At 38.6% G+C, this 14,568-nt stretch overlaps 1 protein-coding gene across 3 annotated transcripts in view; it reads left to right on the forward strand.

Annotated features, from left to right (window-relative positions):
* The window catches only part of LOC145978704 (uncharacterized), a 289,117-nt gene that overhangs the window by 161,013 nt on the left and 113,536 nt on the right, over positions 1 to 14,568 (forward strand). For all 3 annotated transcript variants that reach the window (XM_083111504.1, XM_083111503.1, XM_083111505.1), the window contains 3 exons: positions 6,168 to 6,270; positions 7,296 to 7,520; positions 12,833 to 12,940. In XM_083111504.1, the coding sequence (XP_082967630.1) occupies positions 6,168 to 6,270; positions 7,296 to 7,520; positions 12,833 to 12,940 (436 nt within the window). The remainder of the gene's footprint in view (positions 1 to 6,167; positions 6,271 to 7,295; positions 7,521 to 12,832; positions 12,941 to 14,568) is intronic.

Raw genomic sequence — 14,568 nt, forward strand, 5'->3', positions numbered from 1 at the left:
CTAACTGTCCATTTCTCTCACAAAAGTCCAGTAACCTTCTTTCCTCCTCATTCCTCTGTCCCCATCCATCTGCTCCCAAGTATTTCCGTATACACTTTCTTATCTCTTCTCACTTGTGCATTAAAATCACCTATCACAATTTGCCATGCCTTTCCTACATGTTCCTCCAAGTCTTTTTCAAATTCTTCTTCATCCTCCCTTGTATAATTTATTTTACTTTCCCTCTTCCATTCATTTTTAGTTTTATTATTCTGTCATTTAACCTTTCTACTTCTTCCCTTACTCCACTTCTGACTACAAATCCAACCCCACTTCTCTTGCCCTCTTCAGTACGTGCCCAGTACAGTTTATAGTCTTCCCTCAATTTCATTTCTCCTCTTCCTTTCCATTTCGTTTCACTCATTTCAAAGATGTTGATTCCTCTTCTCTCCATTAGATCCACAATTTCTTCAGTTCTTCCTGTCAGTGTTCCGATATTCAATGTCCCTATTCGTAACCCACATTGTCTTCAATTTCCAGTCCGGCTTGCATCTTTTTCTCGAATTTTTAAGGTTTTTGGCTGTTGGCTAATCAGGCCTGTCAGAGCTTACACCTGGTGGTGGGGCTGCCATCTGTGGGTTCTCAGGTACACCCTTGTTTTTCTGTCGGGGTTCCAAATCCCTTAGCCTTTCTGGATCCCTCCAGGCCCACAAGGCAGGTGGGGGCAAACACTTTTATGGCAGTGTTTATTTGCCATGACACAAGGCTGTCGATGGGTATCTGTGGTATTTGCTGGGTATGTCCATGCCTCTACGCCCTGATAACCTTGCCGCCTTGGTCCGAGACTGCTTATTTAGGTTTTTCATTATTCACAGCTTTCCCTCATATCTGAGGGAGGTTTCACTATCCGCCACCTGTGACCCATCCATAGCTGAGGTTCGCACTATTGTGCATGTTAAATGCACATTACACATTGTTAGTCATCTGTTTTATTTGCAGGTAGACGTTCAACCCTCAAACGTGAATAAGTGCAGGGATGGATTCCTCCAGATATGCGCAACAGTGTGTGATTCAGTTCCTGTGTGCTGAAGGTGTGCAGTGCAACTGCCGGTGAAATGCAGTTTACAGGGAGGAAGCTTTGTAGCACATGCCTGTGTTTAAATGGTGCAAGGAATTCTGAGAAGGGAGAAGAAGCAGTGCAGCAGACCTGCAGGTGATCCAGGTGACGGATGAAGAAGCATGTGTAAAAGTGGATGACATTGTGTTACGAGATCATCCCCGTACACCACATTTAACCGGCGTACAATCTCTGATGGCTGCACACCTTCAGCACACAGGAACTGAATCACATACCATTGCGCATATCTGGAAGAATCCATCCCTCAAAATAGACAAATGTATCAATAAACACAATAGGTTTTTCCTTATTTCTACATACACTGAAACCACAGGCCCAGTCCACTTATTTATCAAATTACCCTTATATATTTTTTTAACACATTGACTGCCACCGTGTAACTGAAAATGTATCTCTTCTGGGCCAATCCGATTTTCTTGTTACTGACCGACTGTGAATGAAATGTGTATGCATAATATCTCCAAACAATTGAAATTAAGCCCATTGTTGAGGTTTTTGTGGCGTGTATGCATTTCTATACACGCGGCGTAGTTTTTCAATTTGACGTTGTATGCCACGTGTATATGATTTCATACACGTAATTATTCGCTTTGAGTTACCACATTTTGTCTTATTCTTTCCGAATATCATGTTGTTTTAAAATTTTGTGGTGAAATGTAGCTCGTAGCTTCTGACAATTGCTATAAAATGATTCTGCAACAGTGTCAACTGTTACGATTTAGCAACAATGACGTAACAGTTGCATGTTTTGTTTCTGCCGAAATGCTGTTGTAGATCGTGTTTTTTTTCCGCAGTGCTCTTGTGATACAGCCCCTTTGACTAAGACCGCCTCCAAGTGTTGGCGCCGAGAGTCATAAGAAGGAGAAGAAAAAGTAGACTGTGTTTATTGTCCTCTGTATTTCGTATAAGAAATGGATGAAGACCAGATTAGACTTTACCTTCAGGGTGATGAAGATTTCAGTGATATGAGTGGTGAAGACCTAAATTACGATTCTGATCTGGACCCTGAGTATTTTCCAAGTGATGCTTCTGATGACGATTCGGCTTCCTGCGGCGAAAGAGACGAGAGTGCATCGTGTTCTAGACCTGCAACTTCTGTTGAACATCAGCAAGACAGTGAGCATAACGACGAAGAAGCTACAGTTCAGCGGCGGAATCCATCTGACAACGCCCGCCGTGATTTCAGTCATTTAGTTTGGGATATTCCGAAAGGTAAGCAACCGAATATTAATTTCAATGGAAGAGCTGGAATAAACCCAAACTTGGCTGCTACATTGTCAGGAGGTGAACCTCTGGATTTTTTCGAATTTTTCATAGATAGTGATATTATAAAACTGATTGTAGAACAAACTAACCTTTATGCAACACAGATTTTGTTGCAAAATGATGTGAGGCCACATTCTAGACTTCACAGTTGGGAGCCAACCACATGTGAGGAAATGAAAAAATTCATTGGACTATTAGGATGGGTGGGCTTGGTCAAAGTACCAAAATTATCAGACTACTGGAGCACTAGTGCTTTGTATGATTTTCCTCTTCCCCGAAGTATAATGAGTAGAAACAGATTTGAACTGCTTCTACGAATGTGGCATTTTGCAGACAATTCACGTGCTGTCCCTAATGACAGGTTACAAAAAATTACGAACATCACCAACAAACTCATTTCACGATTCCAAGAAATATACACACCAGGGGAACAAATTTGTGTCGACGAAAGTATGATACCATGGCGGGGAAGACTTTCATTTCGGCAGTACATCCCTTCCAAAAAGAATAAATACGGAGTGAAAGTTTTCAAGTTGTGTGCCAGCAGGGGCTATACATGGAACATTGTTCTTTATGTTGGAAATATAAACACGTCCGGTAACATGTCAGTTCCTGAAACTGTTGTGTTACAGCTTGTAAGAGATCTTCTTGGTGAAGGCCGGCGTCTTTACACAGATAATTATTACACCAGCGTTCCTCTTGCTTACCTTGCCATTGACAATAATACCCATCTGATCGGTACAATTAGGTCTAACCGGAAATATTTGCCAGCAGATGTTGTTCAAGATAAATTGAGGAAAGGTGATATTGTAGGAAAGGAAACTGAGGAAGGTGTGACTATTCTGAAGTGGAAAGATAAGAGAGATGTGTTAGTTCTATCTACAGCTCACTCTGCTGAAGAGGTAACTGTAACAGAAAGACGTGGTTCAGAAATTAGAAAGCCTACCGCAATTGTTGATTACAATACTGGCAAGTCCTTTATTGACGTAAGTGATCAGTTGGCTTCATATGGGAATGCTCTGCGAAAGACTACTAAATGGTACAAGAAAGTTATTATTGAATTTATATGGGGAACGGCTCTCGTGAATGCTTACATTCTCTACAGTGACTGCATCCAGTCCAGTAACATACACGTAAATGAATTCAGGGAACGTGTAATCCTAAGTATTCTTTCTGAACAATTACCTCCTGGACAGCAACTCACTTTACCTGTGCAGCAAGGCAGAAAAACTCCAACTCATCACTTGATAGACAAAGTAGGGGATAATGGAAGAAAGAAGCAAGGACGCTGTGTACATTGCTACAAAATCTATGGCAGAAGTGGAAATTCTGACTCGACAGGGAGGAAGTTTGCCAGGTGGGTGAAGACAGTATGTGACAAATGTCCCAAAAATCCTTTTATGTGCCGGGAGTGTTTCAACAAAAATCATTGAACTTCCAAAGTGTTCGGTACAAAATATGTCATTCTTATATCTATATATATCTACAAGGAACATAAGTTTACAAAAAAATATTATATAACGAATCGTTTTGTAAGAATTATGATGTACTAGCAATGTATTCCATAATGTATAATCGTTTGCTGTGAATTCAAACCAGAAAAAAATGTATTTACACATTTACCCTTCTTCTTTAGTTGTCAATACATTTGTACTAGTGAAAATAATACGTAAGCGTAAATAAAGATTTGAAGATTTTATTACTCTTGTAAGACATTACAGAACGAAAAATTATTACTGCCCCATCTTAGCTGTACGCCACGGCTATTTAACAGTCATATAGTTTTGCTTGAACTGTGTACGCATTTCCATACACGCGGCCAAGAATCAGGTTCTTGTTTGTGTATGGAGTAGCATACACGTGGCCCAGAAGCAAGAAGCCATGTGTATGATATATCATACACACGGCAGTCAATGTGTTAAGTCAATGCTCTGAACCCAACAATTTTACTTGTGAATATCTTTGCTTTTTAAACTTCATACATTAATTAATATTTAATTAATAAATAAATTGATTAACGGTAGCTCAGTTGTAGGGCATCTGACTACCATGCGAGAGACCCAGGTCCCACCCCCGGTGGGGGAGAACCGGGATTTTTTCCACCTGTTCAAGCAGCTTCGGTGCCCACCCAGCATCGTATAAAGTGGGTACCTTGAGGAAGAAATGAAGGACTTGTATGTCAAGAACTGAAATATTAGAAATACACAGATACACAGAAAGGATGCTTCCGACAACATTTGGTGTTCATTTTACCTCCCTTTGTTACTAGTATTAATGTAATGTCGGTTGATCCATATCAATTGTAAAGCTGTAACTGTTATTCAAAATGTAAGATTTTGAAGTAATAGATATACATCATGCAGAAACTGGATGTGGGCTCTTCTTGTTAAAATATGATTTTAAAGAACTAGTGGAGTTTATTTTCCTGTAGTTTACGGTTATTACAAGCATAAGAAAACAGTTTTTCATTGTGACGTTTCAGGAGAACACACGCTCCCTTCATCAAACTGTTTTCTTGTGCTTGTAATAACCGTAAACTACAGGAAAATAATTCTACAATGCAAGCAATGCGTACATACAAGAAAAACTATTAGTGGAGTTTAACTTATTAGGTTCATCTAATCAAAGTAAGGAATATAATTTCCATCACAATACCATACAGTACAGGGTAAATTAAAAATGGATGACGATAATTACAGGCAAAATAAACAAGTATTAAAAACGTGAACATGTGACGTGCACTTCCCTCCTTTCCCCAGACCTCTAGAAAAGGCTAAAAACTCACAAATGAGAATCACGCTGCAGTGCATAAGTACTTCACACTGTGCCACACATTCACATTTTTGTACTTTAGTACAAACATTTGTTTGGTTTACCTGTCATTATCATCACCCATTGTTAATTTACCCTGTACTGTATAGTATTGCGATGCCCTGCAGTATTTAGGGCCAACCATGTGGCATTTTCTGCTACCAATGAGGCTCCTACCAGTGTACAGCCTGAACGGTGCACCATATGTTGAAAATTCAAGCACTTTAGATTGAAACTCACCTATTTCCAACAACTTTCCCCTCTTTCCATTTTTTGCTATGTGCACTAATAACAGAGTTACCTATGGGACCGGACTTTTGAATCACCCTGTATTTCTAATAACTGCAAATTTAAAACATCGGATTCATGTATGTTAATTCAAACAATATTGTATTTAATTTCTGTTATACTTTTACTTTTGAATATTAGGAATTTGTCTTATCAAATTATGTTATGCATTACCTAACCCACTCTACCCTACCCTAAATCTAACATAATTCCAGATCCCATTGGTGTCCCATTTTCATATTTTGTACAGTTATTGAGTAATAGTGTATGTATGACCTTTTTTGAAAAAAATAATAGATCCCTTTTTGAGAAAACGGTTACCAAAGTTTTCTTTACACCACCACCTTCAATTGTTTTTTACCTTGACATAGGCATGCAATATCGCATGCGAAAAACCCCTTTGAGACCTTTCCAATGCTGTCCGAATCACTTCTATAGGTGCGCTGAATGCAGAAATATTGCAATTTAAAGTTAACAAGATGGATTGAATGGTCAAAATTGCACAGATTGCAACGCTGTAATTTCAGAAATACGAAAGATATTGATCTGCAACTTTGCATATTTTCCTACCTCATGTGACCTTTCAGTATGCCAAATTTCAAATGAATCAAAATATGTGAGGTTGAAAAGTGCCTCTACATTGGTTGATTTCAAGAAAATATTAAATTATTTTATTATTTTACAGACTTGAAAAGGAACTGTCTTCACACAAAGGAAATGAAGTGAGAGAGAAGGAAATAGCTGAGCAGTTGAAGCATCAGCATGAAGTATGGGAGGCCGAGAGAAAGGTTTGTTGTACTTTTATCAGTTTGCATGTTAGTTGGAAATTGATCTCCGTTGTACAATGAATGTGCGAATTCAGTGGTAAACTTTAACTCTTTCCCTAAAAACTAAAATTTTATATATGTACCCCATTACAGATGACATTTATAATTCCTAAAATTCTGTGATAAAAGAAATCACATAAAACATTGGTAAAAACACTTTCCATGATCATTTCGGCAAGATGATGCCCAGCTCTGGAAGGTCATTTAAATTATCAGCCCAGGCATTTTGTGAATCCAAACTTACCTAAAAAAAATGTTGCTGTCATTTTGAATTTTCGAGTTTTTTAACGAGGCACCCTCGAGGCTGCAAATGGCACTTTTTCGTTGACTCTTTCAGCCCGGTGGATAGGAACCTGATCTCTTCGAGGTTTTCTGCTGGTGTCCCCTACCAATGACCCCACCCCCACCCCCATTGCTCCTCCAAGGATCCACACATGTCGCATCGGAACTTCCCCCAAAGTCTCATGTTGCACCCATTTTTATTTGCCAAACAACATGGGGTGAGAAAATATCAAGAAAAAAAACTGAAAAAATGGACACCGCAGCTAAACAACTTTACTCATTTACAGGCAAATACAAACACATTCCTTAAAACGACCATGGTCGTTTATGGCCAGGAATTTGTTAACTGTTGCACTATATGTCACATCTGAGTCTTCACTGATGTCCGATTAATCCCTACTCTTTCCAAAAAAATCAGCAAAATATTTCCTTCAGAAACTTCATTTAGGGATACTTTCTTGACTGCTTCTGCAGTTGAACTATTGTTTTTGGGAGAGAGAAATAATTACAACCAACACACTAGCAGATCGTCGTCCACGTTGCAACTCTTCTGAATTTAATGCTTTCAGTAATTTTATATGTGTCGGAATCTTCCCAAAATTTCATCTTGCAATAGCCACTCCCATGGCTGAATGAAAGAGCAAAGAGCTCTCGCGGCTGTAACATGTCTGCCCTTAATAAATATAGTTTTTTATGTGTTTCAGATGTTTGAAGACCTGGAGTTTAGACAAATGGAAGAAGAGGCGGCATGGGAAGCAGGTCGAGAGGAACTTCAACGAGAATTAGGGGAGTTGGCACAGAGAGTTGAATCCCGAAAAGCACGCTTACAAGAATTGGAAGCTCAGAGGAAAGATGCAGCTCGGGCAGCTCAAACAGAGACTAGGGGCATGGAGAGGCAGCTTCTGCTTTTGCTCAGGAGATTGGAAGAGGTAATACATTTTCCAATATGTTTAGTGACATGTCTTGGTTCTAATGTTTGAGTAGAATACATTCAGTTAACCTAAAACATTTCTGATATAATTTGAAGTGGAGAGCTTCAACATTTTGATGATATAATTGTTTTATGAAGTAAATTCTATGAACTTCGATTTGTTTTTAGTAGTTTGTGTAGAATAATTCTCAACATTTTGATGCTAACAGATACATTTATTATACATTTAACAATGTATACAAGCTTAACAAACAATTATAAGGATTTTGCTTTTGTAATATTGTTAAAGATTGCTACACTTATTTTTCTCTGCATTTTCTTTCTGATTCCATCTTTAATTTACCCTATTCTTATGTACAGATTTAATGCAATATGGGTGGTGGGAAGTTTATTTCACTCTTCAATTGTTTCTTGATTATTTGAAATCACTAATTGCTTACATCACTGTCATTTCTATTCATTTTCTGTTTTTTATTTGTAGTATGTTTTGAATTTCATAGGAGTATGTACTGGTGAAGAAAATTTCTATATCACAATGACACTGGAGCTTCTTACAATCATTATCAGAATTGGTTGTAATTAAGCAAAGATAAAAAAAAGTACTAAATCTACACACTTGTAAACAGAGAACATTGCAAGAAGCAATATACTAACTTCTTCCAAGCAACTTACTCATAAAGTTTCTATTTAATTTCATCCACAGGAGAACTTGTTATTTCAATGCTTGCTTGGTTTCTACTTTGTGTTGCTTCTGTGCATGCCGCTAGAGGCGCTGGCGTAGTCTGTTCATTTGTGATGTTTGCCACTAACACTAGGTTTCAGTTGTTGCAGTACTGGGAGCCAAATGTGATGTGCTACTGTCGATGATTGCATGTGTCCCTTAAATCTTGGTGTCAATTAGATGTAAGATACATGTCTGTCTGAAAGTTGTTTGTGCTTGTTCTTTGGCTGGTGATTTTGTCATTTGTCAAGTGCTGTTGTTTATCAGTTCACTGATCGTTCTAATTGATCTGCCAATGTAATGTGCATTGCACTCACATTTGGTTTCAAAATACTCCTGAGTTTTTTTAAGGGTGAGAGCAAATATTGCTTGTGTTTGTTAAGTGCACTGTCTGTTTTGGCCACTGGGTTGTGTGCTACTTTAATGCTGTACTGTCTCAGGGTCTTGGCAATGTAGTGGGATGTGATGTGGTGGTAAGGGAAGGCAATCCATTTAATTTTATTCCTGGTAGTTTGTGTGGGATGGTTTGGATGTCGTATCTGCATCTAAGCTTTATTGCACTTGTTGATAGTTGATCAGCATAGCCATTCTTCAGTAGTATAACCATGATTGTGGTGACTTCTTTCCTTAGATCATTTTCACTCATGCAGTAGGAGAAAGCTCTTCGATAAAAGTTAAGCTAAACATTAGCTTTCTGGATGGATGGTTGGAGAGAGCATGGATATACTGGTTCCTTGTGCTTAGTTTTCTGTGGTGAATTTCTTGTCGGTGCATTCTACAAAGACAAGCAATATTTCCTCTCATCCCTAAACAACCTGGGAGTACAAATGTGAGTGCAATTCACATTACGTTGGCAGATTGATCAGTGAATGGATATAACAACAGAAGCCCAGAAAGAAAGAGAAAACAAGAACCTCAGATTCAACAGTCACGCAATCAAAAACGTTTCAGCCAGAGGTGCATCACACATTCTAATTGACACCAAGATCAAGGAGACACACGCAGTCATGCACTTTTCACATGAGTTAAGCATCGACAGCACACAGGCACATCACATTTGGCTCCCAGTACTTCAGCAACTGAAACCCAGTGTTAGTAGCAAACATAGTGGACAAACAGACTACATCAGTGCCCGCAGCGGCATGTAAGGAAACAGGAACCGGAAACTGACCAAGCAGTGAAACAACAAATTCCCATGTGGATGGTGGCAGACGCTGCCAAAATTAATAGAAATTAGGGATAGGCCAATATGAAATTTTGGGCGATACCGATAAATTCTGATATAAAAATTAACTGCTTCCGATAACCGATATTCTACTGATCCGATATAAAATATGAATGACTCATTGACCTCCTTAATAAATGCATGTTTTGAGGTGACTGCAGTGCAAAAGAAGTTGCATATTTAGACATTTACTTTTTTGAAAGTAGGGCATGAAGATTATCCATAAAATGGCAGAATTTTGCTCTAAATTATAAGATATTTATAGATATATCGGATCGGTAAAATGATCGGTAATTTTACCGATACACCAATATGCCTATATCGACTAATACAAATAGAGTACCGATTAATCTGTCCCATCCCTAATAGGAACTATAAGTAAGTTGCATGGGAAAGTTGGTATTTTGCATGAAAAGGAAACACTGGTCCCATGGCATTTTGAACCTGTATCAATTTCCAATGCATGCCCAACATGCTTACAAGCTCATGATCAAAAGTTCCAGGTGAGAGTCCTAGTCTGCTCATGGTCTTTTGTGAGTGTCTCTTCATTAGTTTCATGTAAGCATTATTCACATCATCGCAGTTACCTTAAAGAAGAAGAAAAGAAATACAGTGGAACAAAGCTGAAAAAAATTTAAATTGCAGGAAAATTGAAAATCGAGGAACATTTTATAACATTTTTCTATTTTGGGACCAATAAGATTGAATGTATAATGTGAGAAAAAGTAAAATCTGGGAACATGAAATCGGGGTTTCACTGTACATATTTAGTCACAGTGGAGATTCTATGAGTATGCTGCTTTCTTATTACATTGCACAACAGTAGCAGTGATTGGATGCCTAAACTAGTTGGGCAAGGACAGTTGGTTTTCTCATGGTAGACAAGGCTTAGCATTAAGAGACCATACTGCGGTGGCAAAAGTGCCCCCCCCCCCCCATCCCTAAGGGAAGCCACTGTTGCACAGTATTCCCAGTCTAAACTATTATCTCTCCAGTGATTTTAGCATCACATCTATATAATATGCTGTTTTCTATCATTTTTTTTTATATTTCCAAATTTTGCCGTGCAGTTGCAGCTTATGTTCAATGCTTAGGTACCTATCAGAACCTCTTTTTCATCTCCCTGTTTTAATGTGTTGTGTTTGTCAATGCAGGTCTGTTTACAAGCTGCATTTCTTAACCTTTCTTGAGGGGCTTTTAACCAGAGGCCTGCACAAGACCTGGAGCAGACCCGTTCGCGAGACATCGCTCCTGAAATGACATGCAACCTGCGCAACACCCTCGCTTGAGCAGCTTGTATGCCCACCTGCACAGATCGTTCCTGGCAGGCATTGTAGACCCGCCGGGTACCTGCAGTCTTACGATACCTAGTAGGTCTCAGTTCGTTCTTTCCATCAACTGCAGACCCCTCCCTCTGCATGACGTAGTTGCTTCGAGTAGAAACTGCACCGGGCCCACACCGTTCTGCAGTGTTGCCAACTGCAATAGATTTTCACTACTTAAAAAAGGGAACTCGAAGCTTCGTAAGCCACATCACCAATGAAATGAGATTTACGAATGTTGCTCCCCCTTCCCCCCCCCCCCCCGACACACACATTGAAATAGGTTTTCCGTGGCACAGGATCCATAAGTATATGTCGTAAATAACCAATATACGTATATATAGTGATATAGGGCAGAACTGAAACATGTCACGTTCGACGCTCAAGTCGCGAGTCAAACAACACACTGTTCAACTGCGAACACCAGCGCCGTAGCCAGCCAGGGGCATTGCCGTTACCCTCGTTTGGGGGGGGGGGGGGCAAGTAATTGGATAAACGTAACAACAACAACAATCGCAATAATAGTAATAAAGTAACATGAAAGGCATTATTATCCTCATAAATCACGCAAAAAGGGGGTAGAAATCGGTTCTCACGCATTTGTGTTGAAACAGAGGATTAGAAATATTTTTTTTCAACACGTCAATTTCACGTTAGCTAATAATGGAAAACAAGCACACAAACTATTTTTGAAAGAAAGAAAGTGCATGATAAATGCATTCCGAATGTACATACATATGGCATGTAAAATTTCCATGTACAATATTTTCTTTTCACATGGAGCGACGTATTACATAATTAATTCATCCAACTCGTAACAAACCAACATTAATAGCAAATAATATCACGGGCCGCCATAGCATTCTCTGTTTTAAAACTTTTCTCACTTAGATCGTTCGGCGCTCAGGGCCGACTCCCGCTACCCCTTTGCTGCGGCATTGAACTTGATGAGACTTGTACTTTAATGTTTGACCCCCACCCTGACCCCTCCGCTAGACAATTTCCGTCCAAGGTTGTGAGCAATGCACCCTGCCCCCTCTGGTTGCGCCACTGCGTGCCTGGTTAAGGCACCATGCAATGAAAAACAATTAGTTTTCAGTGAGGAGATTTTTGTTTGCTCGATCATTCATTTAGATAAATGAAACTGTAATATTGCGTGCATTTCCTGGCAATAAGATAAAAACTGCTTACGCTGAACTGAAATCGCTAAGTATATAAATTCTCCTTGGAGAAGAAGCTCCTCCTAGGACTTCGTAGGATTTAGTAGCTACGTAAGTAGGCAACACTGGCTGCAGCCGTCCACGTGGTGATGAAACACCTGGAGCGACACGTTCCCGGAGGGCTGTTTCCTTCCAGCAGGTTTTGCAGGTGCCTGGGTCTTGATGAATGCCCAGGTACCTTGTAAGTGCAGAGCGCCTTGAAGACCAAGAACCCGGGTAGAGACGCAAGTCGACTCGTTGCCGTGGGCAGGCGAGCAGGTAAACCTGTTATCGCGTGCAAGCGGGCAGTGGGTAGGTAAAAGGCACACTATGCTGGCCTCTACTTTTAACCGCCTTTTTTATCTTTTTAAATTAAAGGTGAGGGTTTTAGATAATGTGATCTTCCCCACATTCATTGGAGAGTGCAAAATGGCCTGATGAGCCGACGCCCCCAAAAATTTTAATTCAATCAATCAATCATTCAATTGATCTTCTCCCTGTTGTGAGTTTGAATCTTTCCTTTGCACAGAAGAGTGGCATAAATTTTACTGCTGTTTATGTTTTTTTATTTGTTCAGTATATCTTTCTCTGCCAATTTTGACTATTACCACAACAAGATGAATGATGAAGATGAAAGTGTTGATGGAACACTCGCAAAGAAACATTCATGCCTGACCCATCTCTCTAACCCAGAATCTTTAGTACTGAGATCGTGAGATGTTTACTTAATGTGCACAGCCACTGAGTTGGTGATAAATGTTCAAACTTTCACTGAATAATTGCATTCAATATTCTAATTGCAGAACTTCATATAAATATTTATCTTTTACTATTTTTATTTAGGGAAGGAACAGGCTGAGAAATATAGAGAGGAGGCTTCAAGAAATGTCAAAGCGTGGATTGATATCCAAACAAGATTCTAGTCCAGAAGGGTCCTCGGATGCTGAAGAGGTGAGCATCTGTTTGAAAAATGTTGCATGATCAACTGAAACTGTAATGGAATATTTTTATGTACCGTATTTTGCTGCATAATTATCACACCCTGTTTTTTCAGTCCAAAATTTGGTTTGTAACATTTTGTGGCATAATCGTTGCATCAACGCATCAGATAATGAATCCAATGATAGTGGCACAGAATCTTCGGGTACAGAAGGATCACACATAATTTGATTTCAGTCTCAGTAAATTATGTTAATTATTATAAGCGTGTTGAAGGAACATGACAATTTTAGACTGAAGCAGTCTTTTTTTTTGTGTGGGCATCGCTATTATGGGGAAAAATATGCCTCCTTTGCACCCCTGGAAAAAAATCATTCAGACGTCCACAGAAGAGAAATCATTTGAGTCCGTACTTTGCAACACTAGTATGTTTTCTCAAGTTTAACATTTCGACTAAAATGCACAAATCAATAACAGCTGTGTTAATTATTCTTCACATCAGAAAAAAGTTTGATAAACTGTCACGAAGAAATGATATGCATTGATATGAACTAGGGATGTGACGAAGCTGAAAATTTACCGATGCCGATGTACTCACCGATAATTTTTGGAACCGATACCGATGCCGATATTTAACCGATTCCGATACATAACATTATTAAACAGAAATGGGATGTTATTTTCTGCATGACAAAAATAAATTTGCTATGTACATTTCTATTGCATATCATATGTATATACATACATATTCTCAAGAGATGCGAATGTACATTTGCATCTACAAAAGGTTATGTGAACCTAGAAATTTAACATTAGTACACAAGCAGTTCTTTCAAACACAGAATCACTCAATCACTGAATACTGATGCAGCAGGTATGCCCAAGTATTTTCTCAGCACTTACTTCAGGTTTGAATACTCATGTTTGAATTTCCAATACAACAGCAGATCGTGGTTCAGCAATGTACTGTTTTATTTCCGATTTATAGTTAGGTTGATCCTCTGAATGAGAGTTTGCAATAATTTTATTACAAAAACTTTACAATAATGACAAATCATAACCAAATTTTCAATAAATCTTATAAAACTAGAAACTTGTTAGAAGATAAAACTCTAGTATAATCTGTACCGGTTTAAATATCGGATTTTTGCCGATTCCGATACCGATGCTGATATGTCAATTTCTGCCGATTTTCATACATCTGTAATCGGCTTCGGCACATCCCTAATATGAACTATATTAAATTTTAACATGTATTCACGAGTATTCTGTGCATCTGTGCATGCACAAAGACAGTTTATTAATAATTGATTTTAAGTACTTGTAATACCAGCACATTAAAAAAATAAAAAGATTCACATAATGGTCACATCCCACTTTATTTTAAAATATATTAAAATTAAAAAGAAATGGCATAAAACCTGTGACATGCACAGATGCACAGAATACTCATGAATACATGTTAAAATTGAATATAGTTCATATCAGTGCACATCATTTCTTCATGACAGTTTATCAAACTTTTTTCTGATGTGAAGAATAATTAACACTGCTGTTATTGATTTCTGCATTTCAGTCGAAATGTTAAACTTGTTGCAAAGTGCGGACTCAAATGATTTCTCTTCTGTACCCATGGACAT

This window comes from Lepisma saccharinum, chromosome 25 (assembly GCF_977018435.1).
Source record: "Lepisma saccharinum chromosome 25, izLepSacc3.1, whole genome shotgun sequence".
Taxonomy (NCBI): domain Eukaryota; kingdom Metazoa; phylum Arthropoda; class Insecta; order Zygentoma; family Lepismatidae; genus Lepisma; species Lepisma saccharinum.